Source organism: Glycine max, chromosome 6 (assembly GCF_000004515.6).
Source record: "Glycine max cultivar Williams 82 chromosome 6, Glycine_max_v4.0, whole genome shotgun sequence".
Taxonomy (NCBI): Eukaryota; Viridiplantae; Streptophyta; class Magnoliopsida; order Fabales; family Fabaceae; genus Glycine; species Glycine max.
Window position 1 is genome coordinate 1,985,344 of NC_038242.2, and position 25,939 is coordinate 2,011,282.

General features: G+C 32.8%; 3 protein-coding genes and 2 non-coding genes across 12 annotated transcripts; 2 read left to right on the top strand and 3 right to left on the bottom strand.

Moving 5' to 3' along the window:
- Positions 1–3,132: 3,132 nt before the first annotated feature.
- On the bottom strand, positions 3,133–6,901 carry LOC778148 (bZIP transcription factor 29). Its single transcript, XM_006581120.3, is given in 4 exon segments — positions 3,133–3,705; positions 5,075–5,159; positions 5,269–5,401; positions 5,489–6,901. Coding segments are annotated over 4 exon segments (1,503 nt in total). The 5' UTR covers positions 6,523–6,901; the 3' UTR covers positions 3,133–3,454.
- Positions 6,902–9,613: 2,712 nt separating this feature from the next.
- LOC113002025 (small nucleolar RNA snoR20a) lies at positions 9,614–9,703 on the top strand. Its single transcript, XR_003267553.1, has one exon. It is a non-coding gene; the product is annotated as a small nucleolar RNA snoR20a (small nucleolar RNA).
- Positions 9,704–9,758: 55 nt separating this feature from the next.
- LOC113002006 (small nucleolar RNA R38) lies at positions 9,759–9,840 on the top strand. The gene has a single exon (XR_003267536.1). It is a non-coding gene; the product is annotated as a small nucleolar RNA R38 (small nucleolar RNA).
- Positions 9,841–11,379: 1,539 nt separating this feature from the next.
- LOC100809369 (uncharacterized) lies at positions 11,380–15,620 on the bottom strand. 8 transcript variants are annotated; one of them, XM_006580977.4, is made up of 4 exons: positions 15,375–15,611; positions 13,991–14,077; positions 12,933–13,228; positions 11,400–12,782 (listed from the first exon to the last, which is right to left on the bottom strand). In XM_006580977.4, the coding sequence occupies exons 3-4, from the start codon at positions 13,002–13,004 to the stop codon at positions 11,841–11,843; spliced, it is 1,014 nt and encodes a 337-aa protein (XP_006581040.1). In that variant the 5' UTR covers positions 13,005–13,228; positions 13,991–14,077; positions 15,375–15,611; the 3' UTR covers positions 11,400–11,840. The 8 variants fall into 8 exon arrangements, with proteins under 8 accessions (NP_001242497.2, XP_006581040.1, XP_006581037.1 ...); XM_006580974.4 differs by having other exon boundaries at positions 12,933–13,311; positions 15,375–15,540; XM_041016018.1 differs by having other exon boundaries at positions 13,911–14,077; positions 15,375–15,540.
- A 4,355-nt stretch (positions 15,621–19,975) lies between these two features.
- LOC100799954 (aldehyde oxidase GLOX1) lies at positions 19,976–21,535 on the bottom strand. The gene has a single exon (XM_003527617.3). It carries the CDS (start codon positions 21,494–21,496, stop codon positions 19,976–19,978), a length of 1,521 nt encoding a protein of 506 aa, XP_003527665.2. The 5' UTR covers positions 21,497–21,535.
- Between the last annotated feature and the right edge of the window lie 4,404 nt (positions 21,536–25,939).

A 25,939-nucleotide genomic window follows, 5' to 3' on the forward strand; every position in this document is an offset into this window, starting at 1 on the left:
AATGCATGATGTTCCATTAAAAATGTTTTTATTATATTATTTATTTCCTGAAATTTTACATTAGTACGTATGAGATTGTTGAAAAATATTTTCTTTGTCAATTGTATTTTTGGTTAAGATAAAATGCTTTTAGAATTAGTTTGTGTGAAAAAAAAAAAACTAAAAGCATCTCACTACTTTCATTCCTGCCTTATGAAGTTATATTTTACTTAGTCAAATGATCCTGTGAACACAAGTATTTAAAATCAGGACATTTGTTGTTTGGTTTTTAATTTTTATTGTTTAACGTTATTATTACTACTGCAAGTATTTTGTTGTTACATGTTGACTGATTGTCTCTTTATTTATAACTCATTGATAAAAGATAAGCCTGTAAAAATATAACACACAAAAATAATAAAATAAACACTTTGGTGAAACTTTATATTTTGCATGTCGTATTTTTAAAAGAGTACCTTATAAACAAAACAAAAAAATCTTTATGAGCTATAGAGAAAAAGAGAACCAAATTTGAAATATCTTAAAGTGTGGGGGTGTCTAGTAAAGGTTAATATCCCTATTAATAAGAAAAGGAAAATTGAAAAAAAATATTAATTATATTTTGTTGGATATTTTTTACATAATACTACTTATAGATTCTTAGTTATTAATTCAGAAGTATCTGAAATTTCTAATGGTACTATTATGGAGTCTAGAGATGTGACTTTCTTTGAAAATATTTTTTCTTGAAAAATAAATTGTTAAATCTTTGTATGGTTTGAAACAAGCTCCAAAGCATTGACACAAAAGTTTGATTAAGTTATTCTTTTGTATGATTTTCAAATTAATGATAGTGATAAATGTGTGTATGTGAAACAATTTAATAATAATGAACGTGTCATTTTATGTTTGTATGTGGATGAAATATTGATATTTGGTAGTAATATGCAATTCATAAATGATGTGGAGTCTTTCTTGTCTAGAAATTTTGATATGAAAAGCCTTGGTTGTGTAGATGTGATTTTGGGTATTAAGCTTATAGAGAAAAATGATGGTATGGTTTTTTTACCCAATCTTATTATGTTGAAAAGCTATATATTAAAGAATTTTAATTATTTTGATGCGAAACATGTTTTTACTCCTTATGACTCATCCATCAAGTTAAAGAAAAATTTGAGTAAAGGATTTTCTTCACATAAATATTCTCAAAGTATGGTTCTTGATTGCATTTGACAAACTTCTCTAGGCTTGTCTGATATTGCATATGCAATTGGTAGATTAGAAAGTAATTGAGGGATTTAGTGATACAAAATTGAAGTTCTGATCTTGATGAAATAAAATTGACGAGTGATTATGTCTTTGCTTTAGATGGTTGTGTAGTATCATGAAAATTTACTAGACAAATTATTATTTTACATGAAAGCAAAAATTATTGCTTTAAATACCGCTACTAGTGAGGCTGAATTTCTTAAAAATGTATTATGTTATTTGTCATTCTTAAATAAGCGTATACCTCCAATTCCAATTCATTGTGATAGTCAAATTGCTATATCTAAAGTGACAAGCAAAATTTTAATGAAAAAATAAGACACTTAAGAGTGAGACATAAGTCTATAAGAAATTTGATTTCTCATGATGTCGTTTCTCTTGACTTTGTCAGGTCAAAAAATAATATTGCGGATCCGCTTACAAAAAGGTTGACATGTCAACAAGTATTTGAGTTGTCGAGGGGAATGAGATTAAAGCCCATTATTTAGTTACAACAATGGACACCCGTCTCCGTGTGATTGGTGATCCCATGAATGGAGTTCAACGGGTAACAACGAAATTGTTTGTTGACTAAAGTACACCAAAATGAAATTTGACGGAGTTGTTCCGTTTCTCATTCCTATGACGAGGTGTATTATAAATTGTGTCAATATTAAGGTTGAGGTATTTATATATGTGTATTTTTGGTAAAAAAAAAAAACAAAATACCTCTTAATGAATCCGATGACAATTATTGTAGGGGTGAGGGTCACAACTCACTCTTTGAGGATTCACCTAGTGAGTGTGGTGGTGGGACCGCCATTGTGAGATATGGACTAATCTCTAAGGGACACTCACGAAACAAGATACAAGCGCAAGACCGTGTAACGCGCTACCACTGATTAGAACCTAATTGAACACCAATATTGTAGGGGTTGTGTACTAAAGTCCGGTTAAAGAATATGTAATTCAAGACAATCAAGTCACTACATTTTTCTCGGATGGAAGTTCATAAACACTAGGTATAAGGCTCAAACCCGGAAGGTTCCTTATACCGAAATACAATATCACATGCTCTTTCTCTTATGTTTTTATACAAATTATCTTTCAAAAAATATATTTTAAAATTTTAAATTATGTGGGGGAATGTTGGTAAATATTTGTGTTTTAGTTTAAAATTTACAAATATATATTAATTCCATCTTATAAAATAAAAATATTTATTTTAGATTTTCTTAAGATTTTGTTTTAATGAGTCAAACTAGTTTGTTAGATTTGTTTTGACAACTGTAGGTTAGTTTCCAACGGTCATATTTTGTTTGTTGCTTAAGGTGATCTGTGCCTATATATTATCTTTTCTCATTTCTAAAAACATGACAGAACAACAGTCTCATCTTTTTCTCCCAAAATTTTCTATATCTTCTCTTATAAAATAATTTATTTCTTGAGAGTAAGAGCATTAGTGTTCATAAGGTTCGGGGATCCTTTCGCTGCACACGATCGGAACCAACAAGTTGTCGTATCTTGGGAGAGGAGCGCAAGCAGTGGAGGCGTTTTCTCTCTAAGGATAGCGTTTACGCGCTTCAACCCAGACTATTTAATTCTTTCCCTTGATTTAATTTTTTCTTTGTGCTCATTGTATGATATAATGCATTATTTATGTGATGACAATTAAATTTATTTTGCTACTGTTATTTTGTTATTTAATTCAAGACTGTGCATCTTCTTCGTATTTATTTTCTTTCATTTTTTATTTTATTTTCCAACAATGATGTATGGCGTTGTTACACCCTTGTTATAGTTTCTCTTTAGTTTTCTTTTGTTTGGGCTTTAGCCCTATTTGTTCACCCATCAACAATAAGAAATAGAGTAACATAGATTATGCAACAACATGGACCCTCTCAATAGAGAAAGGTGGGTTGTATTCATGACAATAAGGTTTACTAACAAGAATAGAATAGTTCGAGTTTATATGCGGGTAAAACAGTCAAAATAACAAATTAAATAAAGATGATGAACAAATCTTATGAAACTACAAGCAAACTAATGCTAGATCACTGCTTATGTACGATTGATTATACTCATACCTCACCAGCTCCACGTCCAAAAGTATTTGATATTGGTTTGAAAAAAAAGGTATTCTGCTTCCACTATTTGGCACCATTAGTAGGCAATAATGCTATGCAATTTAAGGCTGGGGATGCAATGCATTGCGTTGAATCTGCTGTTACTGAATCTGTGCCTGGGGATGCAATTCATTGCCTTGAATCTGTTGTGACCAAGACTGTATCTCTTCCTGATTATGGTGATTTTGCAGTAGAAAATGTTTGTGCTGGCTGGGCTGTTGATGTTGTAACTGGAACATTTGTTGGTTAATAGCAAGTTGTCGATCCATGCAACTCGTGAGGGATTCCCTGCCAAGTTCGGAAACAGCACGCCTCAAACGCCGGACTTCAGCATCCAAAGTCTCATTCAAAGCTGCACAAACAACGACAAAGATTGTCATACAGCTGTTGAATTGCAAGTATGTAATCCTAATAGCATAGGCCATTTGACACTAATATCTCAAAAGATCCTGTCAATTCAAATGTATAAAAGCAAGGGACCCCGCACCTGAATATGTAGAAAATGCAGAAATACAAATGAAATGAACTATTTTGTGCATTACTTTCACTGGTCCCTTAATTTTCAAAATATAAATCAATACTGCCCGTGGCAAATTTACTCCTCCTGATCTTGTGGACGGAAAATCAAGGGAGTAGAGTGCTTTGAAGAAGGGGAAAGAGGAAAATGGAGATATATACTTACAAGGTCAAGCAGCTAAACCGCACTGCCAATGTCTTGAATAGATATAAGTTTAGAGTGTCTATATTTACATGACAGTCATATTGATAGTGCTTACAATCACCAAAACAAAGAAAGAAAGAAAATAAGCCATACTGCGAATTTAGTGGGTAACCACATTCATTCCCCTAATATTTTGACAGAAATTCAACCAAAAGTAACCATAAATGAAGAGAGAGCATTAAAATTTGATAAAATAGTGCCTAACCAACAATAGTCAGCACTTCTAACAAGAGAGAAAAATGGAAACCAGCAATGAAAGACACAGTTGAGAAAGGGTTGGAGGCAATAAAACTTTCCTGAGTCTACCCCCTCCCCCCAATCTTAAGGCTCCTATTAGGTAAAAATATGAAAGAAATTTTAGCCATTTACCATACACACATGCATATTAACAGGAATCCTAAAGTATGCCAATAGTAGTGATCAATTATGAATTTTCGTTAAATATCTAAACATCAAAATATAAATCCTGTACCCTTCATTTTTCTCCTTTTCCCAAAGGGTTCAAGTGGCCACATCTATGGGAAAGACTACAAATAAACCAGATTACAGGCAAGCAATCTTGATATGCAGCAGTCTTGAAGGGGCTATCACAAGCAAACAAGACCATAGGAAAACATAGTATTAGTACAAAATGTGGCTGGGTTTCAAACTTGCAAGTGTTGTTAAGATGAATTAAAATGTTTTGGCCAAGTGGGTAGATTTGAAAGGAGCAGATACGGTAATACCTAATGACACAGTAATATGTGTTAAGAAACATGATTAAGCATAAAAATCACTTGTAGAAGTCATAAAAAAATGATAGTTATTACTAATTACACATACAGTCATACAGATACAGTCCATTCATTAAAAAAAAAAAAATACACAATGACAAGATCATATTTCTATGAAAGAATTCACACAAATGTGCCTACATCAAATAAAGCCATTTCACAAAGATAAAAAGTTAAAGCAAGTTGAGTTAACTGATGCATAAAGTAACACAAAAATGTATACAAACCATCTTTCAATTGAGATTGTTGTTCCATTGCTTGAAGCCTTAATTTGTACTCATTGTTCTCACCTTTAAGCCCAGAGTTATCCCTCTAGACTCAAGCACACATAAAAAAAAGAAAGAAAGAGCAGACAAATGGGTAAATAGTATACCAGACTAAGAAGAAGAGTAAATGTAAGCTTGTCACAAAAGAAAGCCACCTGTAATTTGGTAAACTGAGTAGACAATGTGGTTGTTTCTGTCTGAAGAGTTTGCACCTTGTGTTCCAATTCAGCAATGTATCACATCTTCCTCTCCTTTGAACGAGCAGCTGATTGACGATTAGCCAAAATCCTGATAAGCATACAAGGGACATAATGAATTTTTTTTTTTCAAAAATGAGGGACATAGAAAACAGGAGCAAGAGTAAAAGAACATTACCTTTTTGCACGTTTGGGATCAATCGAAGCAATTTCAGCTAATTTATCACTTTCCATTATTTTCTTTACCTCCTCTGCACTAAATTCGCCATTTCCAAATTCCGTGGAGGTTTCAGACATTTTGCCATCCATTGAATTGCTAGGTGAGTGCTGAGCAATTTGATTTTTGGAAGGAGGAAGCTTAGGCAATCCATCTTCAATGTTAAAGCTCCCTATGGAACTATCCAACGAAAAACTCCTCCGGTGCCGGGAACCCGGTGCAATGTCTCCATTTGAACTCCTCTTGGCTCCTTCCCTCCTTTCCTCCAAGCAGCTTGAACTTGCCCCCTGAGCCCCACTCACCTTCCCATTCACATGACTCTCAACTTCATTATCGCTGCTCTCAATCGTCTTGGAACCACTGTTCCTGCTATCCAAATCCTTATCTTCCATGCCAGGAAAGTTCAGATTATCAAAGCTGTCCAAATTCATGTATTTCCTAAACAAATCATCCGTAGCCTCCTCCTTCCTCCCATTCACAGGCTCATTAGCACGGTCCCCATCCAGGCCGTCCCTAAACGACGCCTTCAAGACCAGCTGAATCGGCTTCTCAAACCCCAAGCTCTCTCCTCCCGAGCTAACCGGAGAAGACTGCATAAAACCAGAGATTCCCAAAGGGGAATCACTGCTAGAGCGCCTGTGTCCCTTCATAGGAGGAAGAAGGGCATGCACTGCATTGAGGGGCACCTGAGAGGAAACATTACTTTCCTCCACGGACATATCAGTTGTTGAGATTGAGTCAAACATGGAGGTAACAGCAGAAGGTGAAGGACTCAATGGGGGCAATGAATCCAACGAGAAAATGGGAGATTGAGACAAAGACCTCGAATGGGAGGAACCCGGAGAACGCAATCGCTGAGAATATCGGGAACAAGGAGTTGCTGAAGGTGAAATATTGATATTAGGGTGAGAGGGTGGTATACCATGTTTCTGGTTTGGTGGTCTTGGAACTGGAACACCAAATGCAGAACTATTTCTTTGATCAACACCTTCCATTGACTCAACTAACTATGCTTCCACTCACCAATCACCACTATCAATCAATTAACCCTCGAATTTGAAAAAACAATCTAATTGACACGATCAAGGGCTATAGCAAAGACAGTAGTACCTGGTGAGAGAGAGAGCAGAGAATAATACTGAAAACCCTATCTCGGCAAAGAAGAAAATCCAGTTGCGTAAGAGTAGCAGAACTGTCTAGAGCAGCAACCTCAACCATGTGTGTTGTGTTTCAGTGTTTGTGATTTCATTTTGGGAATTCAATGTTGTGTTTGTTTTGTGTGTAATAATAATTCTTCTTCTCACCATGGTTCTTACTACTATCATCTCATGGTCTTTGTCTTGTCTGCTTAACTTCTTTGAGACGCTGTTATTTATTGTTGTGTTAATGCCTTACATTTTATTTTTTCATTTTTAAGACAAGATTCCGTCAAATAATTTTGTATATGGCACCTATTAATTTCAAATCCTCCACGTGGATGGATGCAGCAAATAATTGTCAAATTTACTGTAGCGGATTACTTTTAAAAACATTTTACGAAATTGGGTCTCTTTTAAAAGAAATTCTAAGGGGGTCTCTTCTGTAAGTGGGTATCGCCATTAACAATGGCGTGAAGCTTGGAATCGCCAGGGACAATGGCGGGACAGGGGGTGCCGCTATTAACAGCAGCGGGACAGGAGAGAGACGAGGGTACCGTCATTGGTACTGGCGGGACATGCCTACGTGGGCAGTCCCGCCATTGGAGCTGGCGGGATAGCGGCACCCCTTGCGATTCCAAGCTTCAACAATGGCGGCACCCATTTAGGAGTATCCCGCCATTTTTGTTGGCGGGTTCAGGAGCAGCTTTCGCTTCTGTTAGTGGCGGCACGTCTATGCCGCTAATTCCGTTGGCGGCACCACCCCAAGAAGAGACCCCCTTCATAAAATGTTAAAGAAGAGATCCCTTTACGTAAATAGTTTATAAAGGGGACCCCCTACAGTAAATTTACCTAAATAATTCAACACACAATTTTTGGTTCTCTTCGGAGACGCCTTTTTACAATTTATATAGTAAATATAGACAAATAGAGTAATAGAATCTTGAAAATCTCTAAACCGTATTTGGATAAAGCCTTAATACAAAAAAAAAAATACAAAAGACGGAGATTTTAAGACAAAAACTGTTGGCTGAAACTATGGATCGGGAGATTTGGATAGTAGTAAAAACTTTACTTTTCGTTTCAAATTACTTAGGTTTTAAAACAAGAAATTAATACTTATAAGTTATTTAAGAAAAAAAGATTTTTTATTTTTTATTTTTTTCAAGTAAAATTCAAAAACTTAAATTGATTTTTACCACTAAAATAAATAATAATAAAAATTATTAGATCTTACGTGATATCATAAGATTTACAAACAAAAAGGGATCTAATAATTCAAATTAAATTTTTCTACTAAACTCTTAGATTATATAAGATAAAAGTCACGACAAAAGGATTATAAGATAAGAAATATCCTAATATTTTGTACCCTAAAAAATGGCATTGCCTTAATTAATTTGTTGTATTGAACAATTTTTTTGATTTGTAAGAAAAGGAAAAGGCAGCCAAGAAACAACTTAATCATTTGGGTTGTGACACCCATGGCATGACCAAGGTAAGCTTGGTATATGGCCTGGCAGAGTGAATAATCAAGTCCTGTTGAGAGGAGTTTTCCGTCTTTGCAAGCCAATCTGCACATTTGTTCCCTTCACGGTACACGTGCACAAAGGTCACCTCCCAATCCATCTGCTTTGACAAATGGATCAGCGTGATGGTAGGGAAATATTGATGAAACATGTTGATTTCTCCAGTGATTAGCTTCGAATCTGATTCGCAGATCAATCTTCCAATTCCTTTGTCTCTAGCTATCTTCAAACCATGATAGATGGCGAGTAACTCTGCATGAACTGAAGGTTGTTGCAACGATTGAGTAACTTCCTTACAGATAATGTCGTTGAGAGTGTGCCACACCGGTTGAACTTTATCATTGAAAATTTCTTCATTCCTAGATAAACCAGCATATTTCTTTTTGAGAAACAATTGTTAATTACTTCGTAAATGTTTTATACTAAAAGATTTTTAAAAAGTCTGTAACTTTATGATTCCTGAAAATGCTGCAAGTCAATGTTGAATATGCCATCAATCTCATTTTATGAATGGTCAAATATTTGCAGGTTGTGATGTTTGGTATTAAAAGGATGGGTCATGAGTTGGGGGGTAGAATTCTGGTATTTATGCAGCAGAAGCATGCATTTACATCAGCCTCCACAAGCCGTACTGATCTTTACAAGGAGTGAGGTTGTCTTATATAATTTTATAACACATGACTTTGGTTATACAGGGGCCAGGTTTCCTTCTTTATCAGCATTGTATTTGTAGAACTGGTGGTGTCTTGTCTGCTTCTATGTTCTTCCCCTGGGTTAGGCACCCCCTTGTGCCTCTTATATTAAAACTTTAATTTGTTTATAAAAAAAACTTTGTCATATTTATATTTTCAAGGTTTAAATATGATTTTTTTCTTGAATTTTTTTCATTTTTAAGTTTATATATTTTTTTTAATTTTGATTTATGTAAGATATTTTATTTATTTTTAATCTATATATATTTGTGTTTTTAAAATTTTGGTCATTATAAACGTGAATTTATAAGAATTATAAATAAAAAATTAAAATATTTTTAAAAAATAAAATTAAAAGACACAAATTTATAAAAATAAAAAAGGCTATAAGTTTACAAAACATTTTTAAACCTATTTTCAAAAATAAAATCGTTAAATTTCTTTTCTGTTTTTATAAAAGTATTTAATTTTAATAAATAAATAAACGATAGCCGCCCGATTAGGTTCAGCAGCATGACATGTATCCCCAAACAGCATCGAGTTGTTGTCCTATAAAAAGAAGGTCCGTAAAACCCTAATTCCTAATTCCTCCTGCTCACTGCTGTTCTGTTCTCCATCACAATCTGCCTCCTCTATATGCATTCAATCACTTTCTTGTAATTGTTCCTGTCGCGGTTCTTGTTTTTACTGTTTAGATGCGAAGTCTTTGATTATGTTTATGGTGTTGTAGCCAATGATGAAAGTCTTCAATTTGGCTGAAATGCAAAATAATTTATTGCATTTCTCTGTTGAATATCTTGATCTAGGACGGTCTGAGGCTACATTTTGTTTTTCATACTGAATTTGTTAGTGTTGTATTTATATGTCTGCACAGTGCTGTGGGTGATGAGAATAATTATTTTACAGTTATCCCTGGCTGATGTAGCAGCTGCTGAAAATTTGTAATCTGACATGCACTGTTAAGCTGAATACAACCTTGTAAAATCATTTTAGTTTCTTGTAGTTTTCCTTCGCTTAATTCTCAGCAAATTCACAAAATGATTTTATTTTTAAATCAAATTGCATCCAAGTTTTGTCATGATTTCTTTTTGCCTGTGCTTGTAATGTTTTTGATTTGGTTTTCTTTCGAATCAATTTTCACAAAAAACTAAAATATAGATGTCCAGTATAAAGAAGGGTGCAGCATCGCAAATCAATGCGCACTTTGTGAAAGCAAGATTTATTTCAAAGAATCCAACAAGCATTTCTTTGAAAGAAGTTAAAGTGAGCCACTGCTAGCATTCGAGGTGTTGAATTTTCAGCTACTTGTATTGGAAAGACAGGAAAACATGGCAAGTTGGCAACCATTGGAAAGCTCCCCTTATTTTTTGGATAATCATTAGAAATAGGGGTGTAAGTAGCTTGGGTGTTTGTCGGGAGCTTATGATTTGTTTCATTTAAAGGGGACCTGGCTCAACTCATTTAACATAAAAGGTTAAACTCAAGTTTTTTACAAAACCTAGTTACTTAATAAATCAAGTCTTAAGAAAAGTTTATTAAGCTTCATGAGCTAACTTGTTTAGTAAAAAATATTATTATTAATATGATATATAATATTATAATTATTTTATTGTAATTATAAAAATATTTTAATAGTTTGACGATTTAAATTATTTTAATTAATATTTAAAATATATTAATTTATATAAACATAGATAAGTAATAGAAATATAGATTCCTTATGTAAGGCTTAGATAAAATGTCACATAATGGTTGTAACCAAAATTTATTCATATCTCTTATTGTTTTATTTTAAAAGAATTTTATTAAATGAAAATTATTAACTATTACGATATTAATTATTAAAGTTGATAAAAATTAATATTCTAAATAAAAAAATCTTCAATCCAATTTGGGGAATAAATTGGGAACAGACCGGCCACAGTACATTCATCTCAAGTTCTTTTGAATCAGATGCCATACAGAGAGGACAGGTGCTTCTTGCACACCATAAATTACTTCCTGCCCTTTTTTTACATTCTAGAATTTCAGAATTTAAAAAAGTGCAGGAAGCAACTCTGCCTACACAGAGATGTTAATCAAGTCTTGAAAATTTCTTCTTGAACCTACCCTTTCTCCCCACAACGTATCTTACACCTCCTTTATTAATTGTTAATAAGAAAAGAAATAAGATCAAGCATCTTTTATTTTTTTGGTTAAGGAGGCCTACAGATCAGAACCAAAACCCACTAGGAAATAAAACATCAGAAGAAGCAGCCATCAAAGCTAGAGAAAGGAAACTATGGATAAGAAGAAAAAACTATGCCCTTGTAGATAATGCCCGAACTTAGCCAAAATATCAACACTTCGATTTGCTTCAACGTAAGCATGTCTCCAAATTTTAACGCAGAGACGGGTAGTAGCATGGATTTGCTGAACCAAGGGATAGGGTTCATATTCGCCACCTCCTGTAGCAATCACCGATAAAAACTAAACTCAGAGATTGGGTTCCAATGTGGAGGAAAAACAACAAACATGAAACAGGGAAAAAATTAGCATACATAGTTGATTTTACATATTAACGCAGATAGGGTTCCAGGATGACTGAGGACACGAGTCTACAATTATTAGGGTTTAAGTACTAAATGCATTAACCAAGACTATCTAACAGCTATTTATCCATCCATCATGCAGACTTTTTATACATGCCATCGGTGCCATCAGGCTATCTAAGAAAATTAAGTGCGACAAATGCCGAGGATGACTATATAGTCACTTCTTCAACCCCTAAATTTAGCCAGCCTCCACCAGGCTTATGCATCCTAAATATAAGCAAGGGCATACTCTAAATCATTAGCTTTCCCGGATGGCCTTTACACTTAACATTATTTTTCTCATTCGACTTGAGAATCCATAATTGATCACTAAAAGCAGTTTCTATTCGTGTAATGCTGCCCCAGAAACAATGTCTCGCCCTCTACTTTATTGTGATGTATCGGTTCGTTCCATGTTTTGCCCAATGGTCCTTGAGGTCAACAGGGTTTGACAGATCATGACTTTCTGCTGCAAGTCGACTAAGCAGCTTGTTGAAAGCACTCCCACTCATCTTCCGGCCGCCTACCCGAGCATGTCTCTTGTTGGGCACTGCAGGAAGTGGATACATTGACAGAGTAGTTGTGCAACAGGCAGACTGCCAACCCCCATTACCCCATTTGTAACACTGCCTCAGGACACCGGTACAAGAGCATACTGGCGCTGGCATGGTTGACTCATCATACGCCACTTGGTTCAACCCCAAGTCCTGACCTTTCCAATCAGCCTTCGACACTGCTAACTGCTTGTTAAGATCATCACCTCCATTGACCATTTCCTGACCACTCTTCCACTCATGTGCCTTGCCAAACATATTATTCAAGTCTTCACTCTCCTTCTTGACTTTTTTTGAGGGTTTTGAAGTCTTTTTATTAGGTGGAGCTGACTTTGGTTCCTTTGGTCGCTTGGCCCGCCTTGACTTCCCAGTCTCAGAAGGGATGGGGGCTGCAGGGAGGACCTCCGTTGTGTGCATTTCCCTTGTGTTGTAAGAGGCATCACCCATGTTAGGTATATGGTGCACCTGTTGTTGGGGATGATGTACATGCTTGACACCACGTGAAATTTGGCATCCTGGAGGGCATGATGGCATACTGCCACTACTTAAGGAGGTTTCACGATACTGAAGAGTTGCAATTGCATTATCTCGTTCCAACATTGCATTATTACGTTCTGCAATTGCAGCATCTCGCTGCATGTATGCCATGTCACGCTCAGCATATGCTGCTTTTTTCTCGGAAATGGCCAGATTTCTTTCTTGAATGGCTGCATCTCTTTCAGCAATCATTGCCATAATCTGCTTCATGGAAGGCTGATGTTGCATCAACCACTGCAATGCAACATCCAGACAAATATTATCAAAATCAGTATCTTTCTTAGCAGGGAGTACATGCTGCAGTTACAAATTGTTTGTTTGTGCAAAATAGAATAGTAAATTAGTAATGAATTCATCCATGAGCATAAATGTATTTTCATATACCTGACCCTGAGCAGATTTATATTGATCTGCTGCTTTGTGTCTTCCATTCTCACGATGCCCAGCATCATCCATCAGAAACCCACAGATGGTAGCAAAAACTAAATATTGACTCGAGGCTTCCTCAACCAATATGGAAGAACTTGGTTAATCAAACAACAGTATGCTAGAAGTCCTGCATTTATAGAAACTCTTCACAGTTTATATTGGCAAGTTGGGATAGTTAGTTGATCTCTATTGTCCTTCTCTGTCTTGGGGTGTAGAATATTGAGCAGGGATGAATAGCTTTATAACAACTCCTAACAAGAATGGATGTCACAACGTTTAAAAATACTTGCCATGCTTATACATAGGGATAGCAGGTACTAGATCAAAAGTACACCTATACAAGAATGCGACTTAGTAAGTCTACAATATAATAATGAATAAAACTTGCAAACAATGAAAACTATATAAAAGACTAGCATATTAAGCCTCGAATGAAATCTGGGATAAAAATAGCAAAAAACAAATAAGCTTTTAAGTATGTGGGGGTAACTTTGGCAAATTTGAGGGTCGCTCTTCATGTATGATCCAACTACAAGCACATAAGCATTAAAAAAAACAGTTTAAAAGATTCCAGAAAGCTTAAAAGGAAACAATGGCATAAGTGGATATGCAAGGCACACATGGTAGTAATGTAGTAGGCAGAGTTACCACAGCAACAATAATAGAAATATTTAGAAGTTCATGAAATTATCCTGATTTTATGCCAATCATAAATCGTATTTATTTGAAAATTTTCATGGAAACAAGGTAGTACAGTAGTGGTGTAGCAAGCAGTTACCACTGCAATAAAAGTAGAAAGAAAAAAATAAACTAAATTTTCTGAAATCATCACAATATCGTATCAAAGTTATCAGTCATTATTCTTATTTCAAAACTTTCTTGGAAACAATAAAGAAACATAAAGGTAGAAAAATGAAGAAAGATAAAGCCTACCACAGGAAAAAAAAAAGGTGAGATGAGTGGATAGAAAGAATCCTTATTTGATTATAATGTTCTGACCACCTAATGCATACCAGACAAATAATGATGACAAGCAACCATATGAAACCAAGGTCCTCTTCAAGCAGCACTTCCAAGACAGGAAGATCACACTCCCAAATCTGAATATCATTTGACAGGAAAGCAAGTTTCAAATGCATTCTTCTGAAACTTATCATCAATTTTCATCCAAGATCAGTGACTATCCTACGTTGATTGTTAGTCAATGATAGTTGACCTTGCATTTATTATCTGGAGATGAGAAGTGTTGAATTGGAAGATCTAAGATGAAAAAGGAGGGGGAACATAATGACCTCTTACTCCAGCATGAATCAATCAATGACTCCACATAAAAACTTTTTCATCAAAAATCCAATCCAATACTCGTGCTACATGAAAACCGAATAAAAACGGAAAACCACAAGTGAAGTGCACCACAAAAGGAAATAAGGTGAAAGAAGTGGCCATTCTGGAATTCAAATATTTGGACACAATTAAGTTGAGCAAAACTGAAGACTTTTATCTTCCTTTATATATATATAAAGCAGTTATGTTTATGACTTGAAGGATAAGTGAATATCAATAAATAGCTGAGTGAATTATCATCCAATAATTGAATATCAATAAATGGCTGAGAAGATAAAACCATATTCGTGCTCACTCGCTCTTTCTTTTTAATCAAAGAGAAACTACCCAAAACCCTGCTATTAGCTCATTCCAAGTGGCCAGTAGCACCACTTGCCTAACAGTTTATCTAAATTAACTTCTCAACGAGTATTTATAAGAAAATAAAACAAAAAGTTAAAATAAATTAAGCTTCTACCATTAGCTAAAATCAACCTATACACTTCAACTTTTACAGAAGTTCTCACATTTAACTTGTGTAAAAGCTGATTTTAAAGCTAATTTTAAATAATGAGAAAGTTTTAATTCATTCTGCTTTCTTATTTTCTTCTCTCACAAGCGTTGGGAAGTTAATGCAAACAGACCTAAATCTTGTAACAGAAACGAAACGCATTTCCGTACAAATAAACAAAAAGCCACGATGCCTGGATCTCCAAAACGGTTCAATCCACCACTCACGGAGGATCCAGATTTTCAACCAATAACAGATTCCGAGACAGTGAAACGTCGCACCCGAAATAAAGGCTGAAATAGTAAAAAGATTTTTAAAAAAAAGTAGCAATTGCAGCGAAAGTGAGCAATTATTGAAGAGAAAGAAACCGAAATCAGAGGATGTACAACGGTTTCAGATGCTCGGAGGTGAGAAGAAGAAAAAAGTCAAAGCAAGTCAAAGACAAAACGAAGCGAGAAATTGAAGGTGGATTGGGTCGGACACACAAAGAACGAAAAAATTAGCAATAAATAGCGCAAGCGAAGTGAAGATTGAGAAAACGAAAAAAAGAAAGAAACCCTAACCTCCGCTGCAGAGAGAAGAGTGAAGGGCTGGGGTCGGAATTTTTTCCAGGTTGTGTCTGTATCTGTATCTGTACCTAAGCGATGCCACTTTCTCTTCTTCCACTTACATTTTTCTTTTTCTTTTCTCCTTTTTATCGTTTCCTTTTAATGCAGAAAAATAAAATAAATGAAAAAATGAAATGCGTGCGTGAGTTATCAAGTCACCGGTTCCTGTCTTTCTTTCCACTTCCAGCCATCCAATTGGAATGCACTTCGATATTTGTGGTACTACTACATTATTATTGTTTTTTATTTTATTTTCCCACCTTTTCTAATTATTTTCAGTTATTTCCCCTTTTTGAACTTCACTTTAAGAAAGTTAAAACCGCCCAAGCTGCAAAATAATTAATAAGGACAAAGAAATTATTCTTTTTATAATTAATAAATTTGTTTTAAAAAAACTGTTTTATTTAAATTGTGTATTTCTTCTTGAGCGACGCGAACATTTTCTCGTTTGTTGATGATCCATTCATTCGATGTATTTTGTATTTATATGCAATATTTTAAAAAAATTCCACCATGTTAAAATTCAATGTGAAAATTGAAATGAAAAGAAAAAATAAACTACTAAAGTTACGAAAATAAGCCGCTATTTTGCAATGTTTTGAATAAATTACAATGAATGTCATACTAGCTGAATAGTAATAGTATAGACAGTAAAAAGTAATATTGAAAATAATATATATATATATATATATAGAGAGAGAGAGAGAGAGAGAGAGAGCTTGGCATGCTTACCGAACAAAGTGAGATAGGGCAGGTGCGTTAGGATTTTGATTTGTTGAGTTTGGTTGAAAGTGAGCATAGATGGGTGCTTACGGGTCTTGCTGCTTGCCACGATGTCATCACAACAATTTTCAGTTGATTCTTGGTGGCCGTTACCAGCCACCACTGCCCATTACTACTACTTATCAGTGTTCGTCTCCTCTCCGACTTTCTCTAATGCTTCCTCTCTTTTTTAACATTTAGTGAAAATATGTCAAGCAATTTGTCTACATCTATGCTTTAATCAATTATTGGCCCAACTTTGTTTTTTTTTTTTATATATATATATAAAGGCTTAAAACTTTTATTTAAAAATCTGCTCTTAGTTCCACATATTCACTCAGTTGACCCTGTGGTAATCACAAATCAATTTAAATAAGTCGTATGCGTGTAGCCTACAAATCAATTATTCAAAATACATTTAAGTAAATTCGTTTAATTATCTCTGAAACTTCTAATCATTAATTCATGTTAGTGTCTTTGTGAGTAAGACCCTCACCTCACATTTCATTCTTGAAATAAAACATGACACCAAAAAAATAGTTTGTGTAATTTGAAAAAGGGGGTTGGGGTTGTTTTTAGTTAGAGTAAAGTTATTTATTTTATTCCGGGAATTGATATTGGCAGTACCACTTTTGCTGTTGACACTTCCCAAGTGGGTGCCTTGAAGTCGTATTCTCAAATTGCCCCATGGATGGAAACACAACGGAAACATGAAGCCTCGAATGTTCAGATCTGTGGCAGGGGTGGTGGCATGGTGAGGAGATTGTGCATTGCTTGGAGTTAGGGGAGTGGGAAGCGGAGGGATTAGGGGATGGAGGGATTTAGACTCGTGGGCAAAAGAGACATTTTCCATTGGGTAGTGTCAATAGCAAATAATTATATTCTATGATTACTAAATTATTCATAGTTACAATCATTTTATTAGAATCAATTCTTTATAATTCATTAAAAATAATAATGAAATTTTTAACACAAAAAGGATTTATCAAATGTGGTGCCTTATTAATCCTAAAATTTTGAGTACAACTTGATGGGTTGAAAGTTTTTTTTTTTGAAAAACAATCAATCAAGCGATGTGACCCATCCACAAAGTCTATTGTTAGGACAAATCGATAGTGATAGCTAAAAATTCATAAATTTTAAAAAATAATCATTAATAATATTTCACAAGGGAATAGTCATATCAAGCAACAAAATACAATTTAATTATTACCAAATTAAAATAAATCGAAATAATTGAATATTTAAAATACTCATTCTCGTAATTATCCATATTTTTTAATATGAGATAAATATTTTAAAAGTCATTGATAATTTACTCAATTAAAAATATAATTTAAATTAAACTATATTTTAATTTTAAAATAAAGATAAAAATAAACCATACCCAATAACAATAATTTATATAAAATAAGTCTCATAACAGACAATGATTTAAAATTTAAAAAATTATAAAATATTAAAATCAAATTTGATTTTCATAAATAATGCATGAATATTAGTTATTGTGTAATGAGGGAAAAAATAATATTAAAAAGTGAGTAAAACCTACTAGGGTTGTCATAGTGATAGAGGGTTATGATAACTTGTTCAAAGTTTTAGGTTTAAATATTATGTGGAGCACTTGGTATGTCAGAAACTCAAAATACTGATAGGATCTAGAATGTGACTTTGTCCAGATTGTTGAAAGAGCAATGCATATTCTTTCGGATTGGAAGCAAGCTAAAAGGATGATTGAGCCACTTTAGGGTCAGAATCATAAGGTGGTCAAGTGGACAAAGTCAAAGGTTGGAATGTATGAATTCAATGTTGATGTTGCGTTCTTGGAGCCAGGATAACATTACTAGTTGGGGGATGTGTGCTAGAGATCATAGAGGCATTTTTGTGGCTACCAAGACTTTGTTTACTGTTGTTGGTCTCAAGATTACACGAGGTGAAGCATTGGGCGTTCATGCAATTCAATGCTCAGGTTAACAAGGTTTGCCATCTATTACAATTGAAATGGACTGTAAAATTGTTGTTAACATAGTACTTGCTGATGTTGTAAATGTATCTGAGGTGGGTTCGATTGTGTCTGAGTGTAAAACATTACTTCCTTCACAGTTCAACTTTAAGGTTAAGTTTATGAGGTAACAAGTCGATATGGTGGCTCATGAGTTAGCAAGGGACTCCATTGAATATGTTAGTCTCACTTTGTTTAGTTCTATACCATCTTGTATTTCCCATGTAATTATCAATGAGATGAGTTAAGTTTGTCTTCTTCAAAAAAATATATACTTTTGTTGTCTATATACACAAAAAAGTGAGTTGATTGAGAGAGTGATAAAAATGGGAGTCTCACTCTCCAGAATAACTACTCAAATATATAAATAATAAATTTTTATAAACTATATCAATTTAATTATTTTAATTATTAAAATTTGGGATTGTCTATCTTACCCGAAAAAAAAAGGTAGACAGTTCCATTACACTTAATTGGTGCCTATAAGGCTATATCTAATTGTTTTAAATTATATGTAAAATAAATTATCGGTCAAGTACAATGCGCTTATTATTTAACTCGAGTTTTACTTTAGATAAGTTAAAAATCTCTTAAGTTTACCCGTTGAAATTTTTTAATCAACATGTAAATATCTAAAGTGTAGAAGCATACTTAATATGAAGTTTTGATGATGTCACAAAATAAGTGCTTCCCAGATTTAATCAAAGTCAAGAACTCAGAAATTCAAAATAAATGATGAAGTTAGTCCTTAGAGTCTTAAACAGTATTCTCAAGTTTAATCAAAGTTTTTTTAAATTATAAAAATATGATATTTACTCTTAGGTAATCGTTTACAGCTTGTGTGTAATCGATTACCAGAACTTAAAATTCAAAATTTAAGTCTGAAGAGTCACGACTCTTCAGAATAATAACTAGTGATTAATTACATTATTTTGGTAATCGATTAACGGTAAGGAATTTTCAAAAAATAACTCCCAACAGTCTCATCTTCTCAAAATCTAAATTGTCTTATCCTCTAAAATATTCCTTGATCAAGCACTTGCAAATTCAATAAATAATCTTGAGTAATCTTCAATTGTTATATCTTTCTCTTAAAAGAGAAAATTCTTCTTCTTTCTCTTCTTATTCAAAGAGATTGATTAAGGGACCGAGGGTCTCTTAAGTTGCCCGAATCAGTATAAAAATTGAGTTTTCATTTTCTCTTTCCTTAAACTTCTTTTATTTATTGTCATTTATCTTTTGCTTTAAAGAAGTTTACTTTGAATTATTTTTTTGAGTAATTCATATTAATGACAAATTATCAATTAAAGTAGAGAGTTAAAATTTTGATTGGAGAATAACCTTATATCTTAATTCAACCTCTCCCTTCTTAAAACTTTAAAAAATTTAAATGTTATCCCCTTTAAATTTCGTTACATTTTCAGCTTATCTTTTTGTTGGAAATCAATTTAAATATTTTTGAAATTGATAATTTCACATTCTCGCTCTTGCATGTTATTTCCTTCACTAATTTAAAATCATTATTATCTAAAGGTTACACAATTTATTTATTTATAACAATTCATAATTTCAAATCAATACTACACGTTTCATTTAAATATCTCTATGTAGCTCCTACAGTGATGCCATGAATTTCACTCTCTTAACATATATATTCAGTTTTAATTAAAATTTGATTTTTTTAAGAATTAATAATAATTAAAAATAGTAATATATCACAAAACAAATTATTATCATAAATTTAATTATAAATGCACAGCTATTTTCAATGGCAACAAGAAGGATAAAGAAATCATTGAATCTTGATCCAAATTCCTTCGCTGGGAATGTCTTGATGAACCACAAATAACAGATAAAACGTGGGAGGTGCAAGGACAGCCGAACCGGGCGGAGTCACCTCAAATTCACAAGTCCAATTTCCGGTAACATTAACTTGGCCAATCGACAACACCAACAACCTCTGATTCATGGAAAAAGAGTGCGTGTTAAACGGCGGCGCCAACATAGTCACCGACACCAACTCGGGCACAAGCGTCCCATTGACCTCAATACCCATCTTAAATTTCTCACCATATGTGACATTAGCATGAGAACAAGGCTCTACAATCATCGGACGCAAGGGTGAAAACTGAGGGTCCAAATAGTAAGGAGAAAACGCCTCCAAACTCAGGTCCGTAGGGTAAGACACGTTAGAGAAATCGTATTTCTCGTGAGGGTTGCTACCACCCACGAGAACCCTTCCATCACGAACCAAAATCGCCGTCGAGTGATACATCCTAGGAATACTCGAGGCGCTTTGCAAAACAAACCTGGACCCAACCCAACCGTTGGTTTTGTAAATAACTGGTTCAAGAACCGGTTCCATCGCCTTATCCCACCCGGCCGTTCCTAATTGAGCTCCGTTTATGATCAAAATGTCACCGTTGGGGAGCATCACCATGTCGCTCATCACCCTCCCCATGGGCATGCTCTCCACTGTCCACGTGGCATTCGGATCTGTAATCATAATCCTTGCGCAAGAATCCAACGCTTGGAGGAAAACCCCCTGTGGCACCAGCTGAAAAGCCCCCCTTGGGGCCCCACCGCAGATCAAAACCTCTGCCTCAACACTCGGCGCTTCCAAATTCCTCAAGGGAAGCAAAACCGCGGAACCGGTACTAGGATAACTCCTAGGGTCTCCCCCAGGTATCTCCGGATATGTTCTGACAACGATGTCGTTTTGGTAATCAAACAGAATCGCACGGCTGTTGGCGAAAATGAAAAGATTTCCGTCCACGTTTAAAAACACAAACGGATAGAGATTATTCTCCACGCCCTTATCATAAGTCTCAAACAGAAACGGTAACACGTAGGGTTTATCGTACTCTGCTGAATTTATCTTCGGGTAAAACTCGTAATTAAATTGTCTTCTTCCTCCTATTATAATTTGACGTCCGTCTGGTAAATAATGATCGGTGGAGTACCAGCGCTTAACGAGAAGGGCATTATCCGTTTCTTGCCAGTCACACGTTTCGCATGGAGTGAAGGATCTTATTTTGCGTTCGCCGTCGTTGTAGCCGCCGGTTTGGATGAGTGTGCCGTTAGCGACGGTGGTGCCGGAGGAGCACCAGATGTCGGTTTGGACGAAGAGGGGGCGGAAGGTGTCGGATGCGACGTCGTATTCGAGGGAGTGTGCGGTGCAGTCTGTTTGGTTGAGGACCTTTTCGGAGGGGTCGTGGCGGCAGGTGCCGTTGGGGAGGGTTAGGTTGGAGAAGCCGAAGTCGGTGCGGTCGTAGATGATGAGGCGGTCATTGTTGAGGAGCTGCACGTGCATGGCGACTATGCCTATGCTTTTCTGGAGAAGTTGCCACTGGCCGTTGGAATTGGAAGCTTCGGTAACGGAGAGGAGGAGAAGAAGAAGAAGAACAAGTGTGGTCATAATTGGAGAATATTAATGTGTTGGTTGAAGTTGATCAGGTGCAGTGAGTGTTGCTGCATGCTCTCGTACTCTTTAAATACTGTTACACTGCCAGGCACCACTCTATTCTTTTTCTTCTTTATGTGTCTCAACCATTTGCATTATCATTCTTATCGCCAACACGCCCGTATCTGTGTTTACATTTTTTATTTTGCTATCGCATTATTTTTTATTAAAATTCATATATATTTTGTTAGTATCAGCATTATATAACAGATAATGCTATAATAAAAAATAATAATAACTAATAACATATACTTTTTAATTTTATGAAAATTTACCTAGTTTTTTTTTATCATAATAATGTGTCCGTGCATTGGATGTATTGTTTTAAAAAAATTAAAAATATTTCTTGTTCAAATTTTGATTTTAAAATTTTAATATTAAATAAATTAAAATTTAAAGTTATTTTGAAAATTATATTATTTTTCAGCCTTTATATTTTATTGTTGAATATAACTCTTGTGTCATTTTTACATTTTTTTTAAATTCTTTATGTCTAATTTCTTATGCTTTTGTTATTCAAGTGAATTTTTTTTAAAGAAAATCAAATTAAAAATACATTTTTATCTTATTTTAAAAATTTGTTTTCATTTTAGAATTTTATTTAAAATAAACGGTTACTTGGCATAAGTTAACACATATTTAAAATCAGTTTTACTTTTTTTATAAGTAAATTTGTTTCACTTTTAAAATTATCAATTTTACATATAAAACCAAAATGAGTTTTAAAATTATGTGAATGATCATTTATTATGCATTAGTTAATTATTTGGGGTTGGTCAAATTAACGGTATATGTGGCTTGTGTTTTTGTTATTAAGAAAAAAACCATGAAATTGTGAAGCACTTTTGTGTTATTTCATTTGATTTTGTGTTATGTGTGTCCTTTCAACTCATAATATAATATATGTTAGTCTTTTAAAAGTAATTTTATCAAATACATAATACATGATTAATTTTAAAAATACTACACTTATTTGAATTGAAAGTTATTAACTTATTATAAAGAAAGATGTGTTAGGGGTGTAACAAAATTAAAAATCAGTTTTGATAAGTAATTTAGAAGAGGGGTTGATGTAGAATAAAATGGGTAAGGTGGTGTTAGTGTTACGTTATTGAATCAACTTTTATTTTTTGAGAAAAATTTGGATTTTTATTATTTAGAAAAACCTGTGAAATTGTTAGTTACTTGTGTTATTCTATTTTGTTTTACATTACATCTATTATTTTCATTTCAGTGTTATGATTATTTTTAATTTTCAATAAAGAAAATTATAACATCAAACTATGAAGATGTGACAAAATTGTATCTACTAAAATTATAATTAACTATTTTTTAAATTTAAACATAAACCATTCAAATAATTATTTATCAATTGTATAAAAAATTATTATTTGAATTAAAGAAAAAAAATACAAAGTGTTACTTAAGAAAGAATAGTATGTATGATTAATCACTCATACATATAATATACCTGAAATGAATATCTAAAAGTAACAAAAATATAAATAAAATTCATATTGTTTTAAATGTTTTGATACTTGTATCAAATTTTTTATCATGTTAGTTATCAAATAGATGTCAATCTTATCGTACTAGTGTTATTTGTCATGTTAATGATATATTATATTGCTTCTGTTTTTTTATAACTTGTCTTTGTTTTTTTTTTTTCATGATGGTCATTCCCCGCTTTTTATTTCTTGTATTTTTTTCCTTTATGTTTCTCTTTTGTTATTTCTTTTCTTGATTGTTGAGTATTTAAATTATTCATACTTTATATCACTTGTTAAAAAAAGAAAATTTTCATAAATTAATACAAAAAATAATAATATAAATATCAAAAGATAAATAGAAGGTTGACAATATATTTGAAATGAATTATGCAAGCAGTTTAATTATGTCATAGTTACGGGTGGTTTTGTGGTGAATTAATGGGAAAAATAAGATTTAGAGAATAATATAAAATATAAATAAAAAATAAGAGAAAAAAATGTAAGGTTGAGAGAAAAATAATTAAGATTAAAAAAATAGAAATGAATTTCTTAAAAATCAAAATTACCCCAAAATGCAATAACTTCCTTTGAATTTGATTGGTAATGAATTTGCTTAAACAACCTTTTTTGAAGTTATGGAGTTGTGATAAACATGAAATGCACATAAAATATTATAAAAAATTAAAACACATACATAAACAATTAAAAGAAATTGTATCATACTTTTTATGTTCATAGTGAGGATAAATTAAAAATAAATTTAAAGATGAACATAAAAAAAATTGAATATAATTAGATGGAAACTGCATGGAACCATGATAAATAAAATTGCATGTGTTAACCATTCAAAAAGATAAACAAAATTGATTCCTATGACATTAAAAAATGAAAAAAAAAAAGAGTTTTTCTATTCATTTGTTATAGAAAAGGCAGGTTGAAGAATACATGCCAGTATTGAAGCAAGTTGCTCAAGTGAAAGGATAGGATGATTTCTTACATATAGATGACATACAAAGCATGTTCGAGTCTACAAATTAAGTTAAAGATCAAGTTGGTTGCAAACAATGATACAACTAACAGGCAAATTCAGTATTCAAAGGATAAAGGATAAGTTAGTAGGAAAATTATTTCTAATCGAGAGGGTGCAAAAGTGAAGACAAAATGAAGAAATAAAATTAAGTAAAAGAACTAAGGAAAATATATTCGCAATGCAAGAACAGTTTTATTTCACAACCTAAAACAGTGATAGTTGGTTATATTAGGAGTTGCAATGCAAGAATAATAGGTGATAATTTTGTTATTAAATTAGTGGCAAAAGGATCAAATGAAATGTGTACAGGAAAAGAGAATATTCTCTTATAATTGTTATAGATTATTTTTGTGAATAATGTATTTGGATATATTATTGCTTTTTATTTTCTTAATTAGTATTCCAAAATTTATTTGTCAACATTTTTTTTCATTCAAGGAAATTTTGAATCTTCCTAGTTAGCTAGTACCGTAGTACTGTATTCTATAAGTTTTTAAAAATTACTAAATATTTTTTAATGTTTTTCTATCTAAGAATGATTGTTGATTACTAAGTTTAAAGAAACAAATTTAAAGATTCAAAAATTGATGATATACTAGCATGCTCTGTATTTATACATGGCCTTTTCTTTAAGAAACAAATATTTGATGTTAAAGCTTGTTAAGATATTTTAATTTTTAAAAGATTCTAAATTATGCATTTATTTAAAATAAAATATCATAAAAAAGTAATCAATTAACTTTATCGTCACTTCTGTAATTTTCTATAAAAATAAATTTAGTGGAATTCTCAATTTTTAAAGATATAAATTTAATTTCAATGATAAAAAACATAAAAAGAAATACTAAATTATTAAAAAATACTAAAAAAATATTTGTAAATCCTCTTATAAAAGCTTTCTACTGATTATTCTACTTACTACTATATTAATTGCATTTTTCTTTAAGTTTCCATAAAAAATTAAGTATATTTACTTTCTTTCATTTAATTTTTCTTTCGTAAAATACTAAAAAATTTATAATAAAAAAATTGTAGAATGATATAGCTAGCTTTACTCATATATTAAAATACTTCTAAATTAATGCTCTAGATACACGCGTTAACATGACTAAAATAATATTACGTATTAGGTTTCTTGCTTAAAGGTGAAATGAATTACAAGCCTTCGTAAAACTAGAAACCTTATTCGATGCATGCATTACAAGGCTCAAATATGCACGCATAGCACTTTAATCTCCCTCTCCCCCTCTCTCTCCATGTATATGAAAGAAGCACCGATTTATAAATAATCTTAGGTTTAATTAGTTATTTGATCTTTATACCTTCAACAACTATTGATTGTTATCAATGGATTCAATTGGTTGAATAAAATATATTGTTGTTATAAATTTCAGATACTACAAATAAAAACAACAACTTTTGGTTTTAGTATCCTAGGGGCGGACCCAGAATTGGTAAAAAGGAAGGATCAAGTATGAAAAGTCAAACATAAAATATATTCCTATAACTATGAAAGGTTTTTTCCCTCAATTTTAGTTGTTTTCTTTTAATTTTTTATTTTTTATATAATAATTATATATCAAGAAACATTAATCACGTCAATAATTTATCAAAACATTATTTCTACGTGTTTGAAAATCATCTATCATTATTTTAATAGTAACATTTTTTTCAATAGAAACAAAATATCATTATCTTTACCATAAAAGGGAAACACAATAATAGTTATTTAAAAAATGTCATTATCTTTATAATGAAAAATATAAAAAAAAA